This window comes from Lipotes vexillifer, unplaced genomic scaffold (genome assembly GCF_000442215.2).
Source record: "Lipotes vexillifer unplaced genomic scaffold, Lipotes_vexillifer_v1.1 scaffold112, whole genome shotgun sequence".
In the NCBI taxonomy this organism is placed as follows: Eukaryota; Metazoa; Chordata; class Mammalia; order Artiodactyla; family Lipotidae; genus Lipotes; species Lipotes vexillifer.
The window spans coordinates 1,244,861-1,269,704 of record NW_006776285.1 but is presented as its reverse complement, the minus strand read 5'-3'; the positions used below and the strand labels follow the sequence as shown (position 1 = coordinate 1,269,704).

Genomic DNA, 24,844 nt, shown 5'->3' with positions numbered 1-24,844 from the left:
AAACTGTACTTTTATGATAAGGTTGTAAAAATGTTCTTTGCCTTCAAGTGAAATGATAAATGACCCAGTGGCATTTATGCAGATCAGAAGGTCTGATTAGCACTCTTTAACTGAAATACATGGAAATGTAAATAACTTATTACATGATAAAAGAAATTGGTTTGGAAGATGGAAACTTTCAAAAGGTGAGGTTCACATGTGCAAAGGATGCTTGATGAGAAGACAGGGCCCCACTACTGCCCTCTCACCATGGCTATGTCTACTGTCCCTCTGAGAGTTCACAGTCTCATTGTCACTGTGAAAAATGTCTTTTATGCTTATTATACAATTGTCTGTTTCAAGGGACATCAAGGCACAGTGACTAAAGGGCCATTTTTTTTTTTTTTTCAAATATGCCCTGGAGGTTCAGGGGCCACTGAGGTACTAGATCATTCTAGGATCAAAGACTGGATCATAAAAATTGTCACCCCACTTTATCACTAACTGGGGCTACCGCGATAGGTAATGATGTTCAGTGGATTCTCAGATCCCTCTCTTCCAGGAGACCCACAGCCTGGAAAGACTGGGGGCCCTTATGGCAGAGCTGTAGTTCTGGGAAGCCATTGACACTGCATCGAGAGGGTAAATGTCCTTATACCTGGGGTGACAAGTGGCTGCTCCCACTCGCATGTCTTTGCAGAGACAGGAGAATGAGGGCAACAGCTACTTAGCATCATTTCCTTCTTTAATACTTTAATAATACTTATTAAAAGGAAACAAGCAGTCCCAAATGGAGTCACTTGTGCTAAACTCCACCAAGACTTAATACCTAACTCATTGTAGTTTCAGCCTCTCCCAGGAGTGGAATTTTATATCAGTCAGTCTGAAACTTCCTGGTCCACACTAGGGAGGTAATCTGCCCTAGACCGCCTGCATTCCCTTAAGGAAAGGTGACCTTACCTGAAATAATCCACTCTTTGAACTTCCTTGTCCCACCCTCTTTTTGCCCATAAAAATCTTCTATTTTGTACAACTCCTTGGATTGCCTTTCTACTTGCTAGATAGGATGCTGCCCTTTTATGAGTGGTTGAATAAAGCCAATTCAATCCTCAAATTCACTCCACTGAATTTTGTTTTTTGAACACACTCAATAATTAGAACCCTGATTCATTGAAGGACTTCAACAAACGTGCTGCTCCATGCCAGGCTCTGCCATAAATTCAGGACTACAGAAAGGCAGATCACTTCCTGTCCTTGGGATGCTCACACACAGCCTAATGGGAAATGAGATATGTATCCTAGCTACAAGATAATCCATGGACTGCTACATTTGTGATTGGAATGAGATATTAATGGGAACACACAGGAGGGAGTAAAACGTCTGGGAGGGAAGGTGGTGACAGAAAGCTTCACAGAGGCACTGACATTTGAACTGGCCTATGGTAAAATGAGAGGCAGTTTTCTATGGGAGCAGAAGGGGTGGGGATTCTGGCTTTACTCTGAAAGCATTTAAGAGGAAAAGACAATGAGTTCCTGATGACCTCCCTCTGAAACAGGAGGGAAGGCGGCAGGGCACAACCTTTAAAAGAAATGACATAGCCCTTGAGGATATGACAAAAACTGATTAGACTCAGTTGGGCCCAAGATGGTGGAAGATTCGACTTCCAGTGGACCTTGAACCTCATTATACACTCATTGTAATACATTATCATATACTAAATAACACACCCACAGGCACCATGACAGTTCTGAGGCTGACCATAAAAGGCCAAAAAGTGGACGGTGGCCAAGTTCCTGGAAATTCTTGCCCCTCCCCCAAAACAGTTGGAATAATCCTCCCACTCATTAGCCTATGAAATTACCCAGCCAATAAAAACTAACCACCCCATATTCCAGAGCCTCTCACCTTCTGAGATGGCCCACACTTTGCCTGTGGAGTGTGTTTCTCCCCGGGCCACTCTCACCTTTTAAAATGGGCCGCATTCTGTCTATGGAATGTGTATCTCTCTAAATAAAACAACTTCTTACCTATCACTTTGCCTCTCGCTGAATTCCTTCTGCACAGAGACATAAAGAATCCGAGCTTCAGAAAGTCCTGAAACCTACTGTGCGATTTCAATTAAAAGACAGTAGGTTCAAGTCCCGATCTGAGCTTTGGCCGGGTTTGAAGCCCATCTGAGCTGTGCAGTTTCACCTTGATTAATCATTCCAAGTTTCTGCCTTCTTTCCCAAGCCAGCAGATTTTTTTTTAAAGGAGCATTTATTTATTTATTTATGGCTGCGTTGGGTCTTTGTTGCTGTGTGCGGGCTTTGTCTAGTTGCAGCGAGCAGGGGCTACTCTTCATTGTGGCTTTTCATTGCGGTGGCTTCTCGCTGCAGAGCATGGGCTCTAGGTGCGTGGGCTCAGTAGTTGTGGCATGCGGGCTCAGTAGTTGTGGCACACAGGCTTAGTTGCTCCCCGGCATGTGGGATCTTCCCAGACTAGGGCTTGTTGGCAGGCAGATTCTTAACCACTGCGCCACCAGGGAAGTCCCACCAGCAGATTTCTTAAACATTCGTTTCACTAGTTTCACCTGTCTTAGATCACTTTGTTTTCTACTGCAGTGGTTTTCAAAGTTTGATGTTCAGACCAGCAAACACGCAAATCCTGGGGCTCCAACCTGCACTGCAGACTCCTGGAATTTCACCTGATACAGACTCAAGGTTGACAGCCACAGTTCTAAACACACCCAGGACCCTGGGGCGTGGAAGCGGGGTGTAAAATGCAGAGGCTGAGAAGGATCTGGGTTTTTCGGTGCCACCGGCCAGGGAGGGACTGGATGACCCGGCTGAGGTTCCTGCCTTGGGATCCAGGTCCACGGTTCCACCCTGGCTGGTCTCTAGCGTCTTCTCCGGCGGTTTCTAGAAGGGTCCTGCCGGTTGAGGGGAGAGGTGCTCCCACAGGTCCCTGAACCAGTCTCGTTTTTTTCTCCGCCAAGCGGATTGACTAAGAGGCTTAGCTGAGCAGCCTCAGGGCTGGCTTTGGGGTAATACTGGCGTCCTTAGTTTTGCAAGTGAGCGATGCAGGCCTCCTGGGGTCGTTCTGTTCCGGCGCCGGGACCGCGGCCACTCCCATCCCAGAGAGGAGGGTGCCTTTCTCCTAGGACAGCTTGGTCAGGTGACCTTGGCGGCTCGTACTCAGCCAGGGACCCGGAAGGACGAGGGATCAGGAGGCCGCGGGCGTGCGGGCAGGACGGCGGGCGCGGGGCCATGAGGTCCCCGAAGCTGCCTGGGCTCGTACTCTCGCTGCTGCTGCTGCTGCTGCCGCCGCCGGGTGCAGTTGGCGGCGCCGCGCGCTTCGACCCCACCTGGGAGTCCCTGGATGCACGCCAGCTGCCCGCCTGGTTCGACCAGGCCAAGTTCGGCATCTTCATCCACTGGGGCGTGTTCTCCGTGCCCAGTTTCGGGAGCGAATGGTTCTGGTGAGCGCACCTCCCTCCGTCTCCTCTGACCCCGCTTTGCACCCCACTGGCCACCAGCCACGACCCAGATCCCAGCCTATGCCGGTTTGTTTTGCCCCCAATCAGTTTCACCTCCCGCTGTTTTAGCGGTGTTTAGCATTTCCGGGTGTTAAATGAATAATTTACTGTGTAAGTGTTTCGTGCTGGGGGAACACTGAATTTTTCTTCCGTGTGACTGCAAGAGTTGTCAGACAACTGATGTGGCTCTGGCTTCTCAGCTTCTTGGATAGCTGCACTTATCAAGTTGTAGTTATCACTCTGTAGCCACCGAATGACTAAGAGCAGAAAAGTAATCGACTGTGTGGGGTCATATTGTGAAGCTTGAGCCTAAACTGCCGTCCTTGTCCTTAGAGAATCAGACACCTTGTCCCATCGCTGTTCTGCTGCTACCTGTCAATTTTTAGTTGTTCTGCCATGAAGTATATGGTTTAAACATAAATTCATGGGTATGTGAGACTTCTGTTCCTTTGGGCATTCACTGGCTCTTTAATGTTAAAATGTTACCACGTGCGGCTCAAGAAACAAACAAAAAGTTCTAGAATGTTTACCCTAAAGAACCCCAAGTATTAATAGACCACTATGTGGAAAGTGCTGCACAAAAAATTGCTCTTTAGATTTTACCTTGAGATCTATGTAAAAATATGCATGTAATCCCTTACAACTTTGAAGTGTCTCACATACTTTCCTGATTAAATACCTCAGGTATTTTAAGTTCTTCAAGATAGAAATGTTTTATATATATATATATATATAGTATACATATATAATATATTCCTAGTGAAATAAGAAAATAAACAATGAGTATTTAAACCTGCTTTATACTATATACATAGTGTACAACAAATTTAATATATACAATATATGTTAGATACGTCAACTGAAAAAAAATGCCCTATGTGAGAGTTGTGAATTAAGTTTTTTTGGGGGCAAAATGAGGACTGAAGCTTGGAAGACAGCCTCTTAGAGAGCTCTGAGGAGCTGCTCTGAAGAGGTTGGGGGCAGAGAACAGTATATATGTGACTCTGGCGAAGGCGGATACGTGCAATCAAGCATACATTTTGGCAGAATGTTACTGCTAGTCACTAGGAGCAGATGTCTCCCTTATGATTTTAGTGCTTTTCTAGATATGAGAAGATGCAAGAATTTGGGCTCATAAAATCTCCTGAAAATATCTAATTATCTGAAGGGCTGTTCTACCAGTGTTTCCTAGAGCACAGAGTGCCTCATTCCTGATCTCCACCCTGAACTCCTTCCAGGGTGTGATGAAGGTCAGTGACTATGGTGGCTAGTGACTTAAATCCTTGTAGGGCAGATGGCGGCAGAATGTTACTGCTAGTCACTAGGAGCAGATGTCTCCCTTATGATTTTAGTGCTTTTCTAGATATGAGAAGATGCAAGAATTTGGGCTCATAAAATCTCCTGAAAATATCTAATTATCTGAAGGGCTGTTCTACCAGTGTTTCCTAGAGCACAGAGTGCCTCATTCCTGATCTCCACCCTGAACTCCTTCCAGGGTGTGATGAAGGTCAGTGACTATGGTGGCTAGTGACTTAAATCCTTGTAGAGGCAGATGGCAAGCAACAATTTCTAGTTGGCAGATACAATACAGAGTATAAACTATATATTGTATTAACGTTACACTATAAACATTGTACCACTTTCTATAAAGAGACTGACTTTCTGCAAACAGTAACTTTTCTTATTCAGTTAGGCCATTTGATGTAAAAGAACTGTATAAACTATGGAGTACTATTCATATACGCTTTTGAAGTCCACTTAAAAACCAAGGGACTCTTTCTTCCCATAACTTGTATTACCAAATATATTTGCTTCAGGATGTTATAAATCTTTCTTTGCAAGTTTTGTGCTGTGAGGCATTTTGAGTTTAGTTTTGAAATGTTTCAGACTAGCAAGGTACATCAATTAACAGATTTTTTCCTCTTAAGATATAATAAATTATACTTTAATTTGCCATTTTGTTCAACTGGGAAGATTAGGTAAATATACATTTGGTGCTGGGAGAGGATTTGATGTTTGTTAATTGAAACTAGTGCCCTGTGCAAAACAGCCAGTTTTGAGTCATCTTATTCTTTGTAATGGTTAACTTTTTATTTTCTACAAATGAACACAAAGTTGTTTGTTTTGACCTAGAACAATAAAGATAATTCTCATACAAAACAGAGTATATTTTTGATGGTCTGGAAGTGAAATAACCCTGTGGAAGATTCTTTAATTATCTATAGTTTCCCTTTGTGTCCCCTCTAAATCTCTGCTCCCCACCCCAATTTGACCTGGAGCCGTCAACAGTAGAGATGGGTATATCTGACTGTCCTTAATGGCAGTTTGAAACCAAATATAAATTATGGGCTGTTTACTGTAAGTGCCTCTTCTCATCTCTATTAGTATGAAATTTGAGAAGTGACTCTAGACTATAATAGAGAATGCAGGTTCAAATTAGATGTGTTAGGAAAAAATAGAAATCTCTTATCTTTTAACTTTCTGACTGTCCCAGTTTCTCTTTTGTAGTTCGATTTAAGAGGTAAAAATGCATCATGGATCAGTTAGGATACTTTCACTTCAAGGTATAGAAAACCTAAATAAAAGGTTTAACAATAGGGGTTTGTTACTCTACATAATGAGAAATTTAGAGGTAGTTGGCACATTGATGAAATCAAAGACCTAAGCTTTCTGTCATCCTCAGCCTGTTGACTTGTCCTGTCATGGTCACATGATGGTGGACAGGCATCATTTCATACAACCTTGTCCAAAGGCAAGTTGTATCTCTTTCTATTATAGAGGAAACCATTCCCAGAATCTCCCAAGTTGGCTTCCCCTCAAGTTCCATTGGCCAGCATGGGTCAGGTGTCCATGTGGTAGGTGTGATGGAAACTGGGAAAGTATGTATCTGACTCTTGGGCAGGTAAAGAATAGTGCCTGTGACATATTATGTCCTTCAGTGAAGGCTTCTCCGTGGGATGAACCTCCTGATCATCTTTGGGGATGTAATGCTGATTATGGATTTACTCATCCCTTAGAAACACTCTTATGAAAGGAGTGGTGGAAGGAAGAGTAGAAGATGGGTCAGAGATGGGGCCTGCATCTATTTCATGAGCATAATATTACTGCCATGTTTATCTAAAAATTATGTTTTCGATGTTGTTTTCCTCCTGAAGCTTTGCTTAGGCAGTTTAGGCCCCATTGCTCAGCAACCATGCATATAACCTGTAATCCTTGAAGGCTGAGTCAATATATTAAAATAACAGCATCTTCTTAATTTTACTGTCATCTCCTCCCCCACTTGTTCTCTGCTAGTGAATATAATACATTTGTGTTACGCTTTATGTTCTTTGTCTTCTTTTGAAGCCTTCATCACTTATGTTACAAAGGACTAACTATGTAAAGATACTACATGTTGCAATTTAAAAGTGAAGAATTAAGAGCAAATGGGTGGCTGTGTTGTCTAGAATGTTCAGGTTGATGAGCTGAGTGGAGTTCACAGAGGGGTAGATGGAAAACTATGGAAGTTTACATAAGCTTTCTTTAAGGTGAAGTCAAACTAAATGGGGAAGTGAGGAAGAGAATCTTGGTAATATGTGAGTAAGGGGGATTGAGTAAAGGGAGCTGGGGCAGTTACAGGTGACCCTTGAACGACACAGGTTTGGTCCACTTTTATGTGGATATTTTTCAATAAATATACACTTGGCCCTCTATATTCGAGGATTTCACATCTCTGGATTCAACCAACCTCAGATGGAAATTTTCATCCATGGTTGCTTGAATCCACAGATGCCAAAACTGTGGATATGGAGGGCTGACCGTATTGGCTGATTGGGTTGGCCAAAAAGTTCCTTCAGTTTTTAAGTAAAAAATAAAAGACACATTTTTCATTTTTACCAAGAACTTTATTGAACAACATATTCACTGTTTTGTTCCACTACCTTCTGCCATTTTTCAGGCAACTTCATAATTCCATCTTCCCAAAACTTTTTATCTTTTTGAGCAAAGAACTGTTCCAGGTGCCTTTTACAGTCTTCCAGGGAATCGAAATTTTTTCCATTAAGAGAATTTTGTAAAGACTGAAATAAATGGAAATCTGAAGGTGCAATGTCTGGTGAATATGGCGGATGAATCAGAACTTCCCAGCCAAGCCATAACAGTTTTTGCCTTGTCATTAAAGAAACGTGTAGTCTTGCGTCATCCTGATGGAAGATTATGCGTTTTGTGTTGACTAATTCCAGACGCTTTTCGTGGAGTGCTGCTTTCAGTTGGTCTAATTGGGAGCAGTACTTGTTAGAATTAATCGTTTGGTGTTCTGAAAGGAGCTCATAGTAGACGACTCCCTTCCAATCCCAGCATATACACAACATCACCTTCTTCAGATGAAGACTGGCCTTTGGTGTGGTTGGTGGTGGCTCATTTCGCTTGCCCCACGATCTCTTCCGTTCCACATTATTGTACAGTGTCCACTTTTCATTGCCATCACAATTTGTTTTAAAAACGGAACATTTTCTTAATGTTTAAGTAGAGAATTGCATGCGGAAATATGGTCAAGAAGGTTTTTTTCGCTTAACTTATGTGGACCCCAAACATCAAAGTGATGAACATAACCAAGTGCAAATGATTTTCAACACTTGATTTGGATATTTTGAGTATGTCGGCTGTCTCCTGCTTGGTATAATGTTGACTGTTCTCAATTAATGTCTCGATTTGATCACTATCAACTTCAACTGGTCTACCTGAGAGTGGATCATCGTCCAGTGAGAAATCTCCAGCATGAAACTTTGCAAACCACTTTTGACATGTTTGATCAGTCACAGCACCTTCTCCATACACTGCACAAATCTTTTTCTGTGTTTCAGTCATTTTTTTACCTTTCTTGAAATAATAAAGCATAATATACCAAAAATGTTGCTTTTTTTCTTCCATCTTTAATATTAAAATGTCTACACAAAAATTCACCAATTTTGATGTTTTTTTTTTTTAATGCACGCTGATATGACAGCTGTCACAATACAATCTAATTGTTCTGAATGAAGTTAAAGACAAGTGATACTAGAGCCATCTTACAGGAGAAAACGAATGAACTTTTGGCCAACCCAATAGTATGCCATTTTATATAAGGGACTTGAGCACCCACAGATTTTGGTATCTGCTGAGGCTCCTGGGGCTAATCCCCCATGGATACTGAGGTATAACTATATTTCAGATGTTTATGTGAATGCTGCTTATATGCTGTTTCCTTCATCCCCTTAGGTGGTATTGGCAAAAGGAAAAGTTACCAAGTTATGTGGACTTTATGAAAAATAATTACCCTCCTGATTTCACATATGCAGATTTTGGACCACTATTTACAGCAAAATTTTTTGATGCAAACCAGTGGGCAGATATTTTACAGGCTTCTGGTGCCAAATATGTTGTCTTAACTTCCAAACATCATGAAGGTAAGTACAACATTTGCAAAAACTCACAGTGGTTATGAAATGTAAAGTAGTTCTTTTGGAACAAGAAACTAAAGCAAGGTCATCCACATGAAATCAGAGTTTTCTCTTAGGAGCAATCATAAGTGGCTATTGACATTTGCTTGCAACTTAAGAGACCATGTGTTCCACCCAGTTAAGAAGCATTATGTATGCAGAAAGATCATACCCTCCACATGACAGAGAAAAAATGGAAACTGATCACATTTTGTTATATGCATATTTAACAATTTCCAAGTAACCCAAGATTTGATTTGAAGCTATTTGAAATGGGACGTGGGTTGCAGGTCAAAGTTTACACTTGGAATTGCATTCTTCCTTTCTTTCCACCTTTGTAATGCATTCTGGGAAGGTACCCAGGGGATTATTTTGCTGCAGTTTTGCATCATGACTGACACACAAGGTTGTGCTTTTGGCCAACTCTTATATGGCCCAATTGAGGACAGTTTGCTAGTGATGAAAATGACGCAGGTCACCTGGAAGGAACAGGATTATGGAGCTGTAATGGTGCCCAGAAATATCAGAGATGGTGGAAGAATATGTAAAGGAAACACAGTGGTTGTATTAGGGTTCTTCAGAGAAACAGAACTAATAGGCAGTATAATATATAGAAAGAGGTTTATCGTAAGAAATTGACTCACGCAACTATGGAGGCTGAGAAGTCTAGACCCAAGAGAGCCAGTCGTATTGTTCCAGTCTGAGTCCAAAGGCCTGAGAACCAGGAGAGCGGATGATTTAGGTTCCTGTCCAAGTTTGAGTGCAAAGGCAGGAGAAGACTGATGTCTCAGCTCAAAGACATGCAGAGAAAAGAATTCTTTCTTAATCAGCCTCTTATTCTGTTTAGGCCTTCAGTGGATTAGATGAGGCCCACCCACTTGGGGAGGGCAATCTGCTTTACTCAGTCTACCTATTCAAATGTTAATTTCATCTAGAAACACCTTCAGGAACATATCCCGAATGATGTTTAACCAAATATCTGGGCACCCAGTGGCCCAATCACGTTGACACATAAAATTACCATCATAGTGATCTTCCACTAATAGGATAGATTCCACCCATTACCATTCCAGTATCTATAAGATCAAGGAAGCATCAGCAAATTATTATTGTTCCAACAGCATGTTAATAATTAGACAATTTGTTTGCATAACCATCTTTGCCTTGGAATAAAAAATTTTGCCTCATTATTTTCCCCAGGGGTGGGTAGGGGATTAGAAGGGAAGAACCAAAACCCAAAATAAGGAATTATCTCAGAATATTTTTCCCATTGGCCACATTCTAGTGGCTTAATGATTTTCTCCTATAGACGTTTGTCAGGCTGAGATGGATATTTATAAAGCGTATTTGCTTGTGAACATGTTGATTTCCTGATGCCTAGGAACTTCTCCAAGCTGTATGGCACAAAGTATTACATAGTGAGCTTATTTAAAAACAAAACAAAACAATCTTAATCACATTGTGAGGACAGATGATGTAGCCCACATTTCTCAACTCTCTAGGACTCATATTGTTGGAAGTTTCCATGCTTATGGGAGAGACCCTGCTGAGCCTGGCTAGGCGGGAAGACCACTGTGTGAGCTTCTGGTGGTGCTACTGAACCGAATACCCATGTGGTTTTAGCACCGCCTGACATTAGGGTCTGTCAAGTTGAAACATTTTGAATAAGACATTAAATATCATCTGCAATGCTTTGAAGCTTACCACAAACATCTTTAGAACCAGTGTGAGCTCTTTTAAAAGTTTCTTCAAAATGAATCCAGAGTGCATCCATCTTAGTCTTGTCCTAATTTACAAGAGCAAAGTGTTGCACCAAAGCACCTTACTTATGTCTGTTCTCAAAGATTCTTTTAGATTTTAGTGGGGCAGCAACAATGTATTTATGTTCCTAGGTGCCAACTAAACATTTTGAGGCTTTTTAAATTATTTCTTAAGTATTTCAGTTTATATAGGGCTTCTATGGTTTTTATATAGAACAACCAGCAATCTAAATGCAAATTCCTTTTAAAATATGAATTATTTCAAAGTACTTATGTAAAGGCAGACATTCTTCTTACCTATTTAGTTGGTAGGTAATTCACTTTTAGGTAATTTAAAGCACAACATCCAAGCTTATGATTTTAGAGTAGGATGAGATTACAAATGGTGGGTACATTGCAAAGTACAGAGCTACTGGGGACTAGTACCCCACCCCCACCTTGATAAAAGGAATAATGAGGGTAAAGGAGACTGACTACTATACATGGACACCAGTGTTCTAAGAATCATACTATAATAAAATAAATAATCCTTAAACCAGGGAATATAATTTTTGGTTTAGAAGACAAACAAGAATCTTGCAGGAGTGCATCTCAGGATCTTCCCTGTAAGTAGTAATAGTCATTGTTTAGCATGGTACATATGGAAGATGTTCCTGTCTTAGCTGTGATCACTAATGTTGATTGCTGATTTTGTGCTAGACCCTGTGCTAGCCATTGGCTGAGGATATAGCAGGGAACACTGCAGACATGATGCTGTCCCTCAAGGAGCTTATAGTCTAAGAGGGAGAATACAGGAGATAGATCAGACTATACAGACTTTATGGGGAACCCTGAGAGTTGCTTTTAAAAATCTTAGTTCTACTTTGTTTAAATTCTCATTTGTTTCTTGTATGAAAGCAAAATGTATGCTATGGAAAAAAATTGCCATAAAGCAGTTGTTTGTAGAAACAGTGATTTATATATTATGTGTACTGCCTGTGTGATTTGAAAGCTTTCTTTTTGTTTTTTTTTTTGGCTGCACTGCGCAGCTCGTGGTATCTTAGTTCCCCAACCAGGGATCGAACCCATGCCCTTGGCAGTGAAAGCTCAGAGTCCTAACCTTTGGACCGCCAGGGAATTCCCCCTATGTAATTTGTTTTGGTGTTTGTATATGTGGAAATTTACTAAAACAATTGATATGCTTACAAGCTTTTTAATATAATGTTCCAGGCTTCACCTTGTGGGGCTCAGAGTGTTCGTGGAACTGGAATGCTGTAGATGAGGGGCCGAAGAGGGACATTGTCAAGGGACTTGCAGGAGCCATTAGGACCAGGACTGACCTGCGCTTTGGACTGTACTATTCCCTTTTTGAATGGTTTCATCCACTCTTCCTTGAGGATGAATCCAGCTCATTCCAGAAACAACAATATCCACTGTCTAAGATGCTGCCCGAGCTCTACGAGTTAGTGAACCAGTATCAGCCTGAGGTCCTGTGGTCAGATGGTGATGGAGGGGCCCCAGATACCTACTGGAACAGCACAGTCTTCCTAGCATGGTTGTACAATGAGAGGTGTGTGTGTTATTAGATTGCTGTTGTGACCTTAAGCATTCCTAATACATGTATAACATTTTAACTCCCTTGCTTCTTGAAATATGTCCTTTCAGGCTCATTTGTGACATGGGGGAGGAAATCATTGTAAATAATGCTCATTAGATATATCAATATTTACTCAGAATAATCAAGAGTTACAAATCAGGAGTCGAATACAACTCAATAGTCTGATTTTGAAATCAGACTAAAGGTCACAGGATCAAGAACTTTGAAGACATTAATTTTGTGGGTCCTCATTTTCATCTCCTATTCTGGGACAACTCTATTTATTCATCACTGTTTCTGATGATGTGCTTTTCAATGCCTCTAATTGCTTCTTTTCATCCTCATACATTTGATAATCTTTGCTGCTCAGGCAATGTCACCCTTGTCTGTCTCTTCTTTTCCCTCATCGTCAGCATTTCACCTCTTCCTGTTCTCTCTCCTCTTGCTTTCTAGCATGTTCCAAGCTACCTCATTAGAACAGGAAGTTCTGACTGAGCTCCTTTATAAGGCTTACACTGTATGGACCAAATTTATATTTGTAAGTAGAAAGTAGTTGGTATCATGCTAGGAGGTCAGGGAGTGTCCTGCTTGTGTTCTCTGGGCCCACAAAGGGCACACATACAGATACTCTGGAGAGCTCTTGATATGTAACTGCAGTTTCTCTAGGTACTCCTTCCAAAAGGAAATATGGGGAACCCTCCACTTCAATATGTGAACCAAACGATCCCCTCTAAGTGGAGAAGTGCAGGAGGTACCAACTGCTACGATGAATAACGTAGCGGGGATATTTCATGCTACAGTGAATTCCATGATAACGGTCAACTTTCCTGAGGTTTTTCAATATTAGGCACAATTGTAAGAGAAAGAAAGGCTAGAATAAATGTAGGAGATTAGTCAGTCATAGGTGAGAAGAATGTCTTGACTGTAAATTCAGTTTTAGCGACTGCTCACAGCATGAGGGCAGGGAGGGGAGCCTTCAAATAACAGTAAAATACTCGTGCAAGTGCTTTGTGTGCGGGGCACTGGGCTATGTGTTTTACATAAATTAGTTCTGTTCTAATAATAGATGAGGAAATTGATTATTCAGAAGAGTTGTTAGGTAACTTGCTGTAGGACAGGGAATTTAGAAAGTGACGGGCCAGGACTACAATCTCCCCAGGTCTATTTGACTTCAAAACCGTAGGCTTTGTATTATATTCCACTATGGTTATTTTCCACGAGTGAATTTCAGTCAGACCTCTTTTCAGTGACACTGCTTTTGTGTAAACATTTTTTACTTTTTGTTTAAAAAAAAAAAATCATCCTTTTCATTTCAGCCCAGTTCGGGACACAGTGGTCACCAATGACCGTTGGGGAGCTGGTAGCATCTGTAAGCACGGTGGCTACTATACCTGCAGTGATCGTTATAACCCAGGACATCTTTTGCCACATAAATGGGAAAACTGCATGACAATAGACCAGTTTTCCTGGGGCTATAGGAGGAATGCTGGAATCTCTGACTATCTTACAATTGAAGAATTGGTGAAGGTACAGTAAAATGTCTGGTGACCATTATGGTTAACACTTGGAATAGTGTAGGTGTATGAGAATTACTTTTTCTAAATTGTATAGCTCAATGGTCTATAACACGGGACATCACTCTTTTTTCTATGTGTGTTCTCCTAGATAGTGACTATATATATATATATATATATATATATATGTCTAAGTCCATGAATACCACATGGTAACACATTCAGGATGGAACTGTTTTCTTTCTCTAAGAACTATATTTATTCTTAATTTTTTAGCAACTCGTAGAAACAGTTTCATGTGGAGGAAATCTTTTGATGAATATTGGGCCCACAAAAGATGGCACCATTTCTGCAATTTTTGAGGAGCGATTAAGGCAAATGGGGACCTGGCTAAAAGTCAATGGAGAAGCCATCTATGACACCCATGCTTGGAGATCCCAGAATGACACTGTCACCCCAGATGTATGGTAAGTACTATTAGATAGAGGAAGGCATTTAACATTTCTCAGAGGTAAAGAGACAAGTAAAATAAAAAAGGAAATGGGATGAATGTCCACCTACACAAAACACTTTCTTTACTTACTCTAGAAGAAATTAGCAGATTTTAAAACACATTATTTATCAAATTGAGCTGAAATCATCTCTAGATGCCTCCAAACAGTGGACAGATTTCAGGGAAAAATATTCAGCTCTTACAAAAATTGTAGGCCATTCAGAAAAATGAAAAAAAAATGCTGAGTGGTTAATGCAAAGGAGACTTCAGGCTTAGTCAGGTAAATTCTAACTTTTGCAGGTGTTACATCGCATCAAATTAGCAGGGGGTGCGGAAGGGCAGAAAAAACATTAAAAATCTGCAAAAATAACAGCATTATTTAAATTGATTAAAAATCTTGTACCTTTTGTTCCTATTATTCTAATAAATCTAAACCTGAAGTTTCTTTAAAATTATCTTAACTGACTAACGTTTCTTTTAACTAGTATCTCCTATAAAAGCCTTGCCGCAGGTTCTGTCTGAGCTCTGGAAAGTTCTAGGGGCCAATGAGTCAGACTCTGCAAATATGGTGGTTTCTGAGGTGCGGTCTTAACATATATGAATAAGAGTAGTATTAGTGAAGCTCTAAACATTCACCTTGTGTTGCCACCAAAGCGAGTACAGCCTGATCAAGTATATATCAAAAGATTAGACTAAATAATCTTCCTTGAACTTATGACTTAAAACGAATCGTCAGTTCATTGAAGAAAATAAAGTAAGGCAGTCTCCACAGAAGCAACTGACTATAGAATTTTAGAATGCTGGGTCTGGGAGAAGCCACAATAAGAACTCAGAACCAATCTTTCATTTTACAGAGGCTAGTTTAAATTGGGTTTTAGAATTTTCTTCTGTGTTTATATTTGACTATGAGGGTGTCTGATCTGGGATTCGACAATGGTTAACCATTATTCCTTTACATTTTCTTTCAATAAGTAAAGATAAAAGTCAAACTACTTATTAGCAAGACCTATAAAGCCGTAGCCTGGCTCCACTGCACTGAGCCCAGTGGCCTGCTATCCCTGCCTCACCAGAGGAGCTCTCTCCCCGCAGGTTCATCGCGTGTGCTTCCCCTCCTTGCTGCATCTTTAGATAACTATCTAGACTCCCAGGGCTATCCTTGAAATCCTTTGACATTTTAGCCCTGGCTCACTTTCACTGTCCCCAGAACTACTCTTCACATAATTCTTAGTGATTTTAATGTCTATATTCACGGCTCTTCTAATTTGCTGGCCTCTCAGTTCCGGTACCTCCTCCCTTCTAGGGATCATTTCCCCTTCTGTTGGTCGTACCTTAGACCTTGCATTTCCAATAATTGTACTCCTTCTATGCTCTTAGTCTGAAGCATTCCATTGTCTAACTCCCACCTCTTATATTTTAGCTCACTTCAGCTTCCAAAGGGATCTGCTGTCTTTGATTCTGTCACTTTTTTTTTTCACAGATTGTATGATTCTTTTTTAATGAAATATCCAAAACAGGTAAATCCATGGGGATAGAAAGCAGAGTAGTGGGTGCCAGGAGAGGAGGGGAGAGGGGAGTGACTGCTTAATGGGGGGTTGAAATGTTCTGGAACTCGACAGAGGTGGTGGCTGGACGACCTCTAATAAACGCTACTGAATTACACATTTAAAAATTGATCATTTTAGGTTAAGTGGATTTCACCTCAATTAAAAAACCCCAAACACTCAAGCCACTCCAACCAACCCATCCCCAAGTGGACCACGCTGCTGGGAGAAGGGCCACAGTACCGACGCACACCTCCTGGGCCCCATTCTTCTGCTCCCCACTCCGGACTCCTGGGAAAGGCACTGGCCTCTGCCTTGATTCTGTCACTTTTTCTCTTCCTCCTACCTCAACCCTCTCATGTCTTTTCTTTTTCCTTATCCAGGTCAGATTCTATGCATCACTCCAGTGCATCCACCCTCAACTCCTTAACTCTCTCTCCCTCTGTCGTACTCATTAAAACTCAGCTTTGATTAAACTCAGCTCTACTTATTCCATGTCTGCTCCTGCGTAGCTACATGTGACTAGAAATACACACACACACAATGTCAAATGCTCTCGCTTTTGGCTTTAAAGCAAACCCCTGTATCCTGGATCCCATCCTAGATTATCCACTCAAGGATATTGTTCTAGCAATTCTCCCCATTTGCTCCTCATCTTCAATTTCCCCTTTGTTAGATCTTTTCCTATCAGCATAAAAACCTGTTTTGTTTTTTTCATCTTGAACTCTTTCCATCCTACTTAGATCTCCAGCTACTTTCCCATTTCTCTACTTTCCTTTATAGTAGAACATCTTGAAAGAATGGTTTTTACTTGCTATCTCCAGTTTCTTGCTCCAGTTTTCCTCTTTCTTTAAAAAAATTTATTTATTTATTTATGTATATCTTTGGCTGTGTCGGGTCTTCGTTGCTGCGCGCGGATTTCTCTAGTTGCGGCGAGTGGGGGCTACTCTTCACTGCAGTGCGCAGGCTTCTCATTGTGGTGCTTCTCCTGTTGCGGAGCACGGGCTCTAGGCGCGTGGGCTTCAGTAGTTGTGGCACACAGGCTCTAGAGTGCAGGCTCAGTAGTTGTGGTGCACAGACTTAGTTGCTCCACTGCACGTGGGATCTTCCCGGACCAGGGCTTGAACCCTTGTCCCCTGCATTGGCAGGCGGACTCCCAACCACTGCACCACCAGGGAAGCCCTCCAGTTTTCCTCTTAAACTCACTCTGGTCAGACTTCCACCCCACACTCTATAAAATCACTGTTATCCAGGTCCACAGGAACCTCTCCCTCACTGGGTCAGTCGCGCGGTCCCTATCATCTGAGCTTACTGTCAGCATTTGCCCCAGGTGATGGCTGTCTCTGTCTTCACTGTGCCTGTTGGCCATTCCTTCTTAGTCTCCTTTGCTGGTTCCACCTCAAGTCCCCGACCACTAAACCTTGAAGTGCCCTGAGGCTCGGCCCTTGGACTTCTATTCTTTATCTTAATTCCCCAGGTGATCTCATCTATTTTCAGGGCTTTAAATGCCATACTGATGACCTCTGCAGTGCAGTCATCTTTCTTAAACTCCAGACTCATATATTCAACTTCCTAGTCAGCGGTCTCCACTTAAAAATAAAGCATCTTAAACCTGTTGTGTCCAACACTTAGGTCCTTAAAATTTTGCTCTAAATTAGTTCCACTCACAGTCTCCCCCATCTCAGTTAATGGCAGCTTCATGCTTTTAGGTGCTTGTCAGGCCCAAAACCTTGGAGTCCTTAACTTCCCATTCTTTTACATCCCACAGCCAATCCATCAGTAAATTCATCATATCTTTGAAATATATCTGGAATCTGACCACTTCTTATCCTCTCTGTGGCAACCCTCTTCCTGTTAGTCTCCATCGTTTCCCCCCTGGATTATTTCAGTAGCTTCTTGTCTGATCTATTTCCATCTGTGCTCCTTTAATCTATCTGCTACAAAACCTTTAAAATAATAAGTCAGGTTATGACGCTCCCATGCTCAAATTTTTCCAGCGGCTTCCAGTCTTAGAGAAAAATTCAAGACTTACAAAGGCTTATAAGGTCCTATAAAAACGAGCACCTTGTTGTCTGTGATCTCACTGGCTATCATGCTATCCTTCACTTCCTCTCCTTCAGTCACTCTGCCCTCCTTGCTGTTCTATCAACAGGCCAAGCATACTGCTGCATTGGGACATCTGTGCTTGCTGTTCTCTCTTCCTCTGTTCACGTGGTTCTCCCTCACATCCTTCAGGTCTACTTAACACCACCTCCTCAAAGAGGTCTTCCTTGACTATCCTATTTATTTTTATTTTTTTGCATGTAGACTTTCTTCTTTATTGCTGTACACCCAGAACTTAAGAGAGTTTCAGGTATATTGTAGTCACAAATAGATAATCTTTGAATAAATGAACACATTTTAAAATTGAGGGGTCAGGTAATTTCCAGCAATGCCATTGGTTTAAGAAATTAAAACTGCTTCAGATTACCAAATGTGAGAGTGATTATGGTTTCTAACATGGCTCAAAATAATTTTTTAAAATTTGAAGTTTGTCTCCAAATCACTAAGGAATCAGTCTAGAGAATCAGAAGGTCTATGATTTTTTCTGTTTTCTTCATCACTGATTTACCTTGAGAACAAGTTGTCTATTCCTTTTAACAAAGTAAGTTTAGTGAAGATTTAAATTAATGTGACAGAATGTACAGATATATAATTTGAGGTTAGTATAAACACAGAGGACCCAAAGAATTCCCTGATCTTTTTTTTCTTTTTCAACATTTTTATTGGAGTATAATTGCTTTACAATGGAGTGTTAGTTTCTGCTTTATAACAAAGTGAATCAGTTATAAATATACATATATCCCCATATCTCTTCCCTCTTGCGTCTCCCTCCTTCCCACCCTCCCTATCCCACCCGTCTAGGTGGTCACAAAGCACCGAGCTGATCTCCCTGTGCTATGCGGCTGCTTCCCACTAGCTATGGATTTTACATTTGGTAGTGTATATATGTCCATGCCACTCTCTCACTTTTTCACAGCTGACCCTTCCCCCTCCCCGTGTCCTCAAATCCATTCTCTAGTAGATCTGCGTCTTTATTCCCGTCTTGTCCCTATGTTCTCCATGACCTTTTTTTTTTTTAGATTCCATATATGTGTGTTAGCATATGGTATTTTTTTTTCTCTTTCTGACTTACTTCACTCTGTATGACAGTCTCTAGTTCCGTCCACCTCACTACAAATAACTCAATTTCATTTCTTTCTATGGCTGATTAATATTCCATTGTATATATATGCCACATCTTCTTTATCATTCATCTGTCGATGGACACTTAGGTTGCTTCCATGTCCTGGCTATTGTAAATAGAGCTGCAATGAACATTGTGGTACATGACTCTTTTTGAATTATGGTTTTCTCAGGGTATATGCCCAGTAGTGGGATTGCTGGGTCATATGGTAGTTCTATTTGTAGTTTTTTAAGGAACCTCCATGCTGTTCTCCATAGTGGCTGTATCCATTTACATTCCCACCAACAGTGTATGAGGGTTCCCTTTTCTCCACACCCTCTCTAGCATTTATTGTTTGTAGAATTTTTGATGATGGCCATTCTGACTGGTGTGAGATGATATCGTATTGTAGTTTTGATTTGCATTTCTCTAATGATTAATGATGTTGAGCATTCTTTCATGTGTTTGTTGGCAATCTGTATATCTTCTTAGCAGAAATGTCTGTTTAGGTCTTCTGCCCATTTTTGGATTGGGTTGTTTGTTTTTATGATATTGAGCTGCATGAGCTGCTTGTAAATTTTGGAGATTAATCCTTTGTCAGTTGCTTCATTTGCAAATATCTTCTCCCATTCTGAGGGTAGTCTTTTCGTCTTGTTTATGGTTTCCTTTGCTGTGCAAAAGCTTTGAAGTTTTAGGTCCCATTTGTTTATTTTTGTTTTTATTTCCATTTCTCTGGGAGGTGGGTCAAGAAGGATCTTGCTGTGATTTATGTCATAGAGTGTTCTGCCTATGTTTTCCTCTAAGAGTTTGATAGTGTCTGGCCTTACATTTAGGTTTTTAATCCATTTTGACTTTATTTTTGTGTATGGTGTTAGGGAGTGTTCTAATTTCATTCTTTTACATGTAGCTGTCCAGTTTTCCCAGCACCACTTACTGAAGAGGCTGTCTTTTCTCCATTTTATATTCTTGCCTCCTTTATCAAAGATAAGGTGATCATATGTGCATGGGTTTATCTCTGGGCTTTCAATCCTGTTCCATTGATCTATATTTCTGTTTTTGTGCCAGTACCATACTGTCTTGATTACTGTAGCTTTGTAGTATAGTCTGAAGTCTGGGATCCTGATTCCTCCAGCTCCGTTTTTCTTTCTCAAGATTGCTTTGGCTATTCGGGGTCTTTTGTGTTTCCATACAAATTGTGAAATTTTTCATTCTAGTTCTATGAAAAATGCCAGTGGTAGTTTGATAGGGATTGCATTGAATCTGTAGATTGCTTTGGGTAGTATATTCATTTTCACAATGTTGATTCTTCCAATCCAAGAACATGGTATATCTCTCCATCTATTTGTATCATCTTTAATTTCTTTCATCAGTGTCTTATAATTTTCTGCATACAGGTCTTTTGTCTCCTTAGGTAGGTTTATTCCTAGGTGTTTTATTCTTTTTGTTACAATGGTAAATGGGAGTGTTTTCTTAATTTCACTTTCAGATTTTTCATCATTAGTGTATAGGAATGCAAGAGATTTCTGTGTATTAATTTTGTATCCTGCTACTTTACCAAATTCATTGATTAGCTCTAGTAGTTTTCTGGTAGCATCTTCAGGATTCTCTATGTATAGTATCATGTCATCTGCAAACAGTGACAGCTTTACTTCTTCTTTTCCGATTTGGATTCCTTTTCTTTCTTTCTCTTCTCTGATTGCTGTGGCTAAAACTTCCAAAACTATGTTGAATAATAGTGGTGAGAGTGGGCAACCTTGCCTTGTTTCTGATCTTAGTGGAAATGGTTTCAGTTTTCACCACTGAGGACGATGTTGGCTGTGGGTTTGTCATATATGGTCTTTATTATGTTGAGGTAAGTTCCTTCTATGTGTACTTTCTAGAGGGTTTTTATCATAAATGGGTGTTGAATTTTTCCCAAAGCTTTCTCTGCATCTACTGAGATGATCATATGGTTTTTCTCCTTCAATTTGTTAATATGGTGTATCACATTGATTGATTTGCATATATTGAAGAATCCTTGCATTCCTGGGATAAACCCCACTTGATCATGGTGTATGATCCTTTTAATGTGCTGTTGGATTCTGTTTGCTAGTATTTTGTTGAGGATTTTTGCATCTATGTTCACCAGTGATATTGGTCTGTAGTTTTCTTTTTTGACTAGTTTATTTAAAAGAACACCTAGATCTTTTTTTGCCAACCTAGTGTAGACCTAAAATAGACTGCCAGTTATTTCTCCAGCAAAAGTGGGTTTATTTGGGATCAGCAAAGAACTGTAATTTGGGGTCTGCAAACATGGCAAGCCACATACAAGTCCCTGCACAGCAAGGGAAGGAGAACTCTTTTACTGGGGGGAAAAGGAAGTTGGGAAAGCTATAGTAAATGAAGAGTCCATGGCTTTTCATTGGCTGAGTTGTTGCCAGGAAATAAGAGGAGCCTTCCTACTTCCTGTGGGCTCTGCTATTGTTGCAGGGCATGGGAGCTCCCCTCTCTGGTCTCCTGACTCTATTTTAATTGAGCTTCCTGTTTATTAATTTTTAAACAGGCATGCTCTATTCTTCTTACTGGGCTTCAGTTTTCTCCATAACATTTAATCATCATCTGACATATATTTTTTTGCTCATTCTAATTTTCTCCACTACATGTAAGCTCCACGAGGACAGGGACTGTGTTCAATGCTATGTCTCCAGCTCTGAAACAGTGATTAACATTTTAAGATGTTAATAAATATTTGTCAAATAACTGAGTGAAAAAATGAATGAATTCTGTTTTCTTTGTATAGATCTTACTCTTCTTACCTTTTCCCTTTTGCTCACATTATCCTTTAAGTCTCAGATTAAATGTCATTTTCTTGCTAATGGTATAACCTAAAAAGATGCCTTTGTTATAATCTTTCAACCTCCTCTTCTTTCATAGTGCTTATAAAAATTCACACTTCTATATTATTTGTGTGATTATTTGATGTCTCTCTCCCTCTAGTCTAAGCTTTACAAGAACAAGAACTAAGTGTGTTTTGTTTTCTATTGTATCCTTAACACCAAGTATGGTACTGGGCCCAGCACTGACAGATACATACCTGTTGAATGAAGGAATATGAAGATTTGATCATCATTATGCTCTTTGGTCACATTTCCCCACATGTTTCCAGCTCCATGAGAAAAGTCTGATGAAGAAGAGTAGTACTAGAAAAATCTCTGTTCCAAGAACTTCCTTTTAGCACTGGGGAAGTGGGGAAGAGAGGTGCTGTGACAATTGTGATTTATAATAAGAAATATATATTTGGTCTTTTTCTGTTTCTGGCACAGAGCTCCTAAAACTCTTGGAATTTCCTAAGCGATGAGAGCCATAAAAGTGTCTTTTGTTATGTCAGTGAGGTGATTTTGGACACTACCAAAGGATGAGGGCTGGTTGCCACGAGACCCGACCATGTTATTAGAGGGTCTGAACTTTCAGTCCCACCCATGGCCTCCAGGGAGGGGTGAGAGGGTGGAGGTTGAACCAATCATCAGTGGTCATTGATTTAATCAATAAAGACTAATGAAGCCTCCATAAAAACCCCAAGGATGAGGTTTAGAGAACTTCTGGATTGGTGGAGGTATAGGGAGGGTGGAGCACCTGGAGAGGGTATGGAAGCTCCCTGCCCCTTCCCACATACCTTGCCCTGGGCATCTCTTCCATCTGGCTGTTCCTGAGATATATCCTTTTATAATAGACCTGTAATACAGGAAGTAAAATGTTTCTGTGAATTCTGTGAGCTGCTCTAGAAAATTAGTTGAACTCAAGGAGGGGGTCGTGGGAAGCTCCAATCTATAGCCTGTGGGTCAGAAGCCCAGGTGACAATCTGGACTTGTGACTGGTGTCTGAATTTGGGGAGGGGACAGTCTTGTGGGACTAAACCCTTAACCTGTAGAATCTGACACTATCTCTGGGTAGATGGTGTCAGAATTGAGTTGAATTGTAGGACACCCAGTTAGTGTCCGAGAATTGCTTGATGGTGTGGGGAACTTCTCCCCCACTCCACACACATACACGGGAATTGGGATCAGAATCCTTCTGCGTGCTTTTAATGCTACCATCGGGCTAGTTTTCCTTCACTCTATTAATAAAAACATTGGTAAATATTTACTGAATGGAAGTATCTCTGTAAAACAATTGTAGACCTGACCCATAAGTAATGAGAAATATTACTATGCTTTTATTCCCTTTTAACCAGGTACACGTCCAAACCTAAAAACAAATTGGTCTATGCCATGTTTCTCAAATGGCCCACATCAGGACAGCTGTTTCTTGGTCAGCCCAAAGCTACTCTGGGGGCAACAGAGGTAAGAGGGAATTTTGTCTTTATTGTTCCTTTAACTTGCTGACTAGAATAACCTGATGAAGACATAACTTTTAACTTCAGGGTGAGCCTTATATGTGTTCCTCTTATACCTCATAAGAGTAATTTAAAAATGGACTTCATCAATGGCAATGTTTGGCAAAAACCTTTGAAAGTTTTCTTTCATTTCCCAGAAAACCAAACCTATAAAACGGCTATATTATCTCCATGCATATCAATTAAAATGTCTTCTTCACAGTCATTCTATGTTGTTCAGGCTCATTGCATGCATCCAAAATGAATCTTTTCGTAAAACTGAAGTCCAGATTCTTCCCCTGACATCCCACCCCAGAACACATCTGAATAACTATGAGATGTCATGGCCCTACCATTTCAAGTTCACAAAAAACTGGGGGAAAATTAAAGGTTAATCTCACAGTTGTAACCATCAGCTCTGGCATCGAGTTCACTTTGATATACTTTATAGACTATTTTTAAGAAACTGAAAATTTTCTGGGATATGAATTGTCCAAATGCTTCTCCTTGCATCATTTTTCCATATTTCATTTCTAACACTTATGGCCAATCAGGCAGAAAAGGAGATGTGTTCAGATCTGATGTTTAATTACAGCTTAGTGTCCTGGGCATGACATTATCTTTTTATTTTATTTATGTTCTTTTTGGCTGCCATTAATACTGTTATTTGAAAGTTCACAGGTTTTGTTTTTATATTACTCTACATGATAAGCAAAGTTTTCTGGTTCAAAATAACCACAGATATATAGAAAACTACTTATTGAAATTCACCTTGTATAAGATGAAGAATATAGAACAGTTACAGTAATAATTGATCACACTTAGGTATTGCTGATTAGTGGAGGTTATTGGAACATCTGGTGGGGAATGGTGGCTGGATAAGGAAGCTGAGCCTTTCTTCAAACATTCTGTGTGAGAACTGGGCAGGTCTTAGTCGTGCAGATTGGTTTGAGAATAATTTTCTCTACTCTGACACTATTCAATCTTTACAATTCTTCCCCAAATCCTGCACACTTTTGAGAGGAAAATGGGAGCAAGACAGATGTATACACTCATTTTAAAACAGCTTGTAATCCACTAAATAAAAGTAAAAAATGAAACTTCTGTCCACATTGCTTTTTAAGAGATATCAACCACTCCTTCCCAATAAAGTGAGGGAGTCAGAGATACACTTGGAGACATTTGTGTGTATGTTTTTAATTTCAGGTTGAACTACTGGGACATGGACAGCCACTTCAATGGACTCCTTTGGAGCAAAATGGCATCATGGTAGAACTGCCTCAGCTAACTGTTCATCAGATGCCCTGTAAGTGGGGCTGGGCTCTAGCACTAACTAATGTGACCTGATTTGCAGTAGAGTGCTTCCTGATGCAGTTATATCTAAGACTAGAATGTATCAGGTTTCTATAATTGTAGCACACAGAGAAAGCAAATGTAAAATTGGCCCAGAA

General features: G+C 40.5%; 1 protein-coding gene across 1 annotated transcript; it reads left to right on the top strand.

Moving 5' to 3' along the window:
• Window positions 1–2,976: 2,976 nt before the first annotated feature.
• On the top strand, window positions 2,977–24,844 carry FUCA2 (alpha-L-fucosidase 2). The gene is made up of 7 exons (XM_007450312.1): window positions 2,977–3,440; window positions 8,733–8,920; window positions 11,923–12,262; window positions 13,606–13,816; window positions 14,080–14,270; window positions 23,253–23,361; window positions 24,600–24,844. Exons 1-7 carry the CDS (start codon window positions 3,040–3,042, stop codon window positions 24,738–24,740), a joined length of 1,581 nt encoding a protein of 526 aa, XP_007450374.1. The 5' UTR covers window positions 2,977–3,039; the 3' UTR covers window positions 24,741–24,844.

What these genes read in the sequence shown, in the direction of transcription:
- FUCA2 (XM_007450312.1), top strand. Translation starts at nt 3,040, where the DNA reads ATGCAGGCCTCCTGGGGTCGTTCTGTTCCGGCGCCGGGACCGCGGCCA. An exon ending in GCATGGTTGTACAATGAGAG is followed by an intron (nt 12,263 to 13,605) that starts GTGTGTGTGTTA and finishes TTTTCATTTCAG; the next exon opens with CCCAGTTCGGGACACAGTGG. An exon ending in ACTGTCACCCCAGATGTATG is followed by an intron (nt 14,271 to 23,252) that starts GTAAGTACTATT and finishes CCTTTTAACCAG; the next exon opens with GTACACGTCCAAACCTAAAA.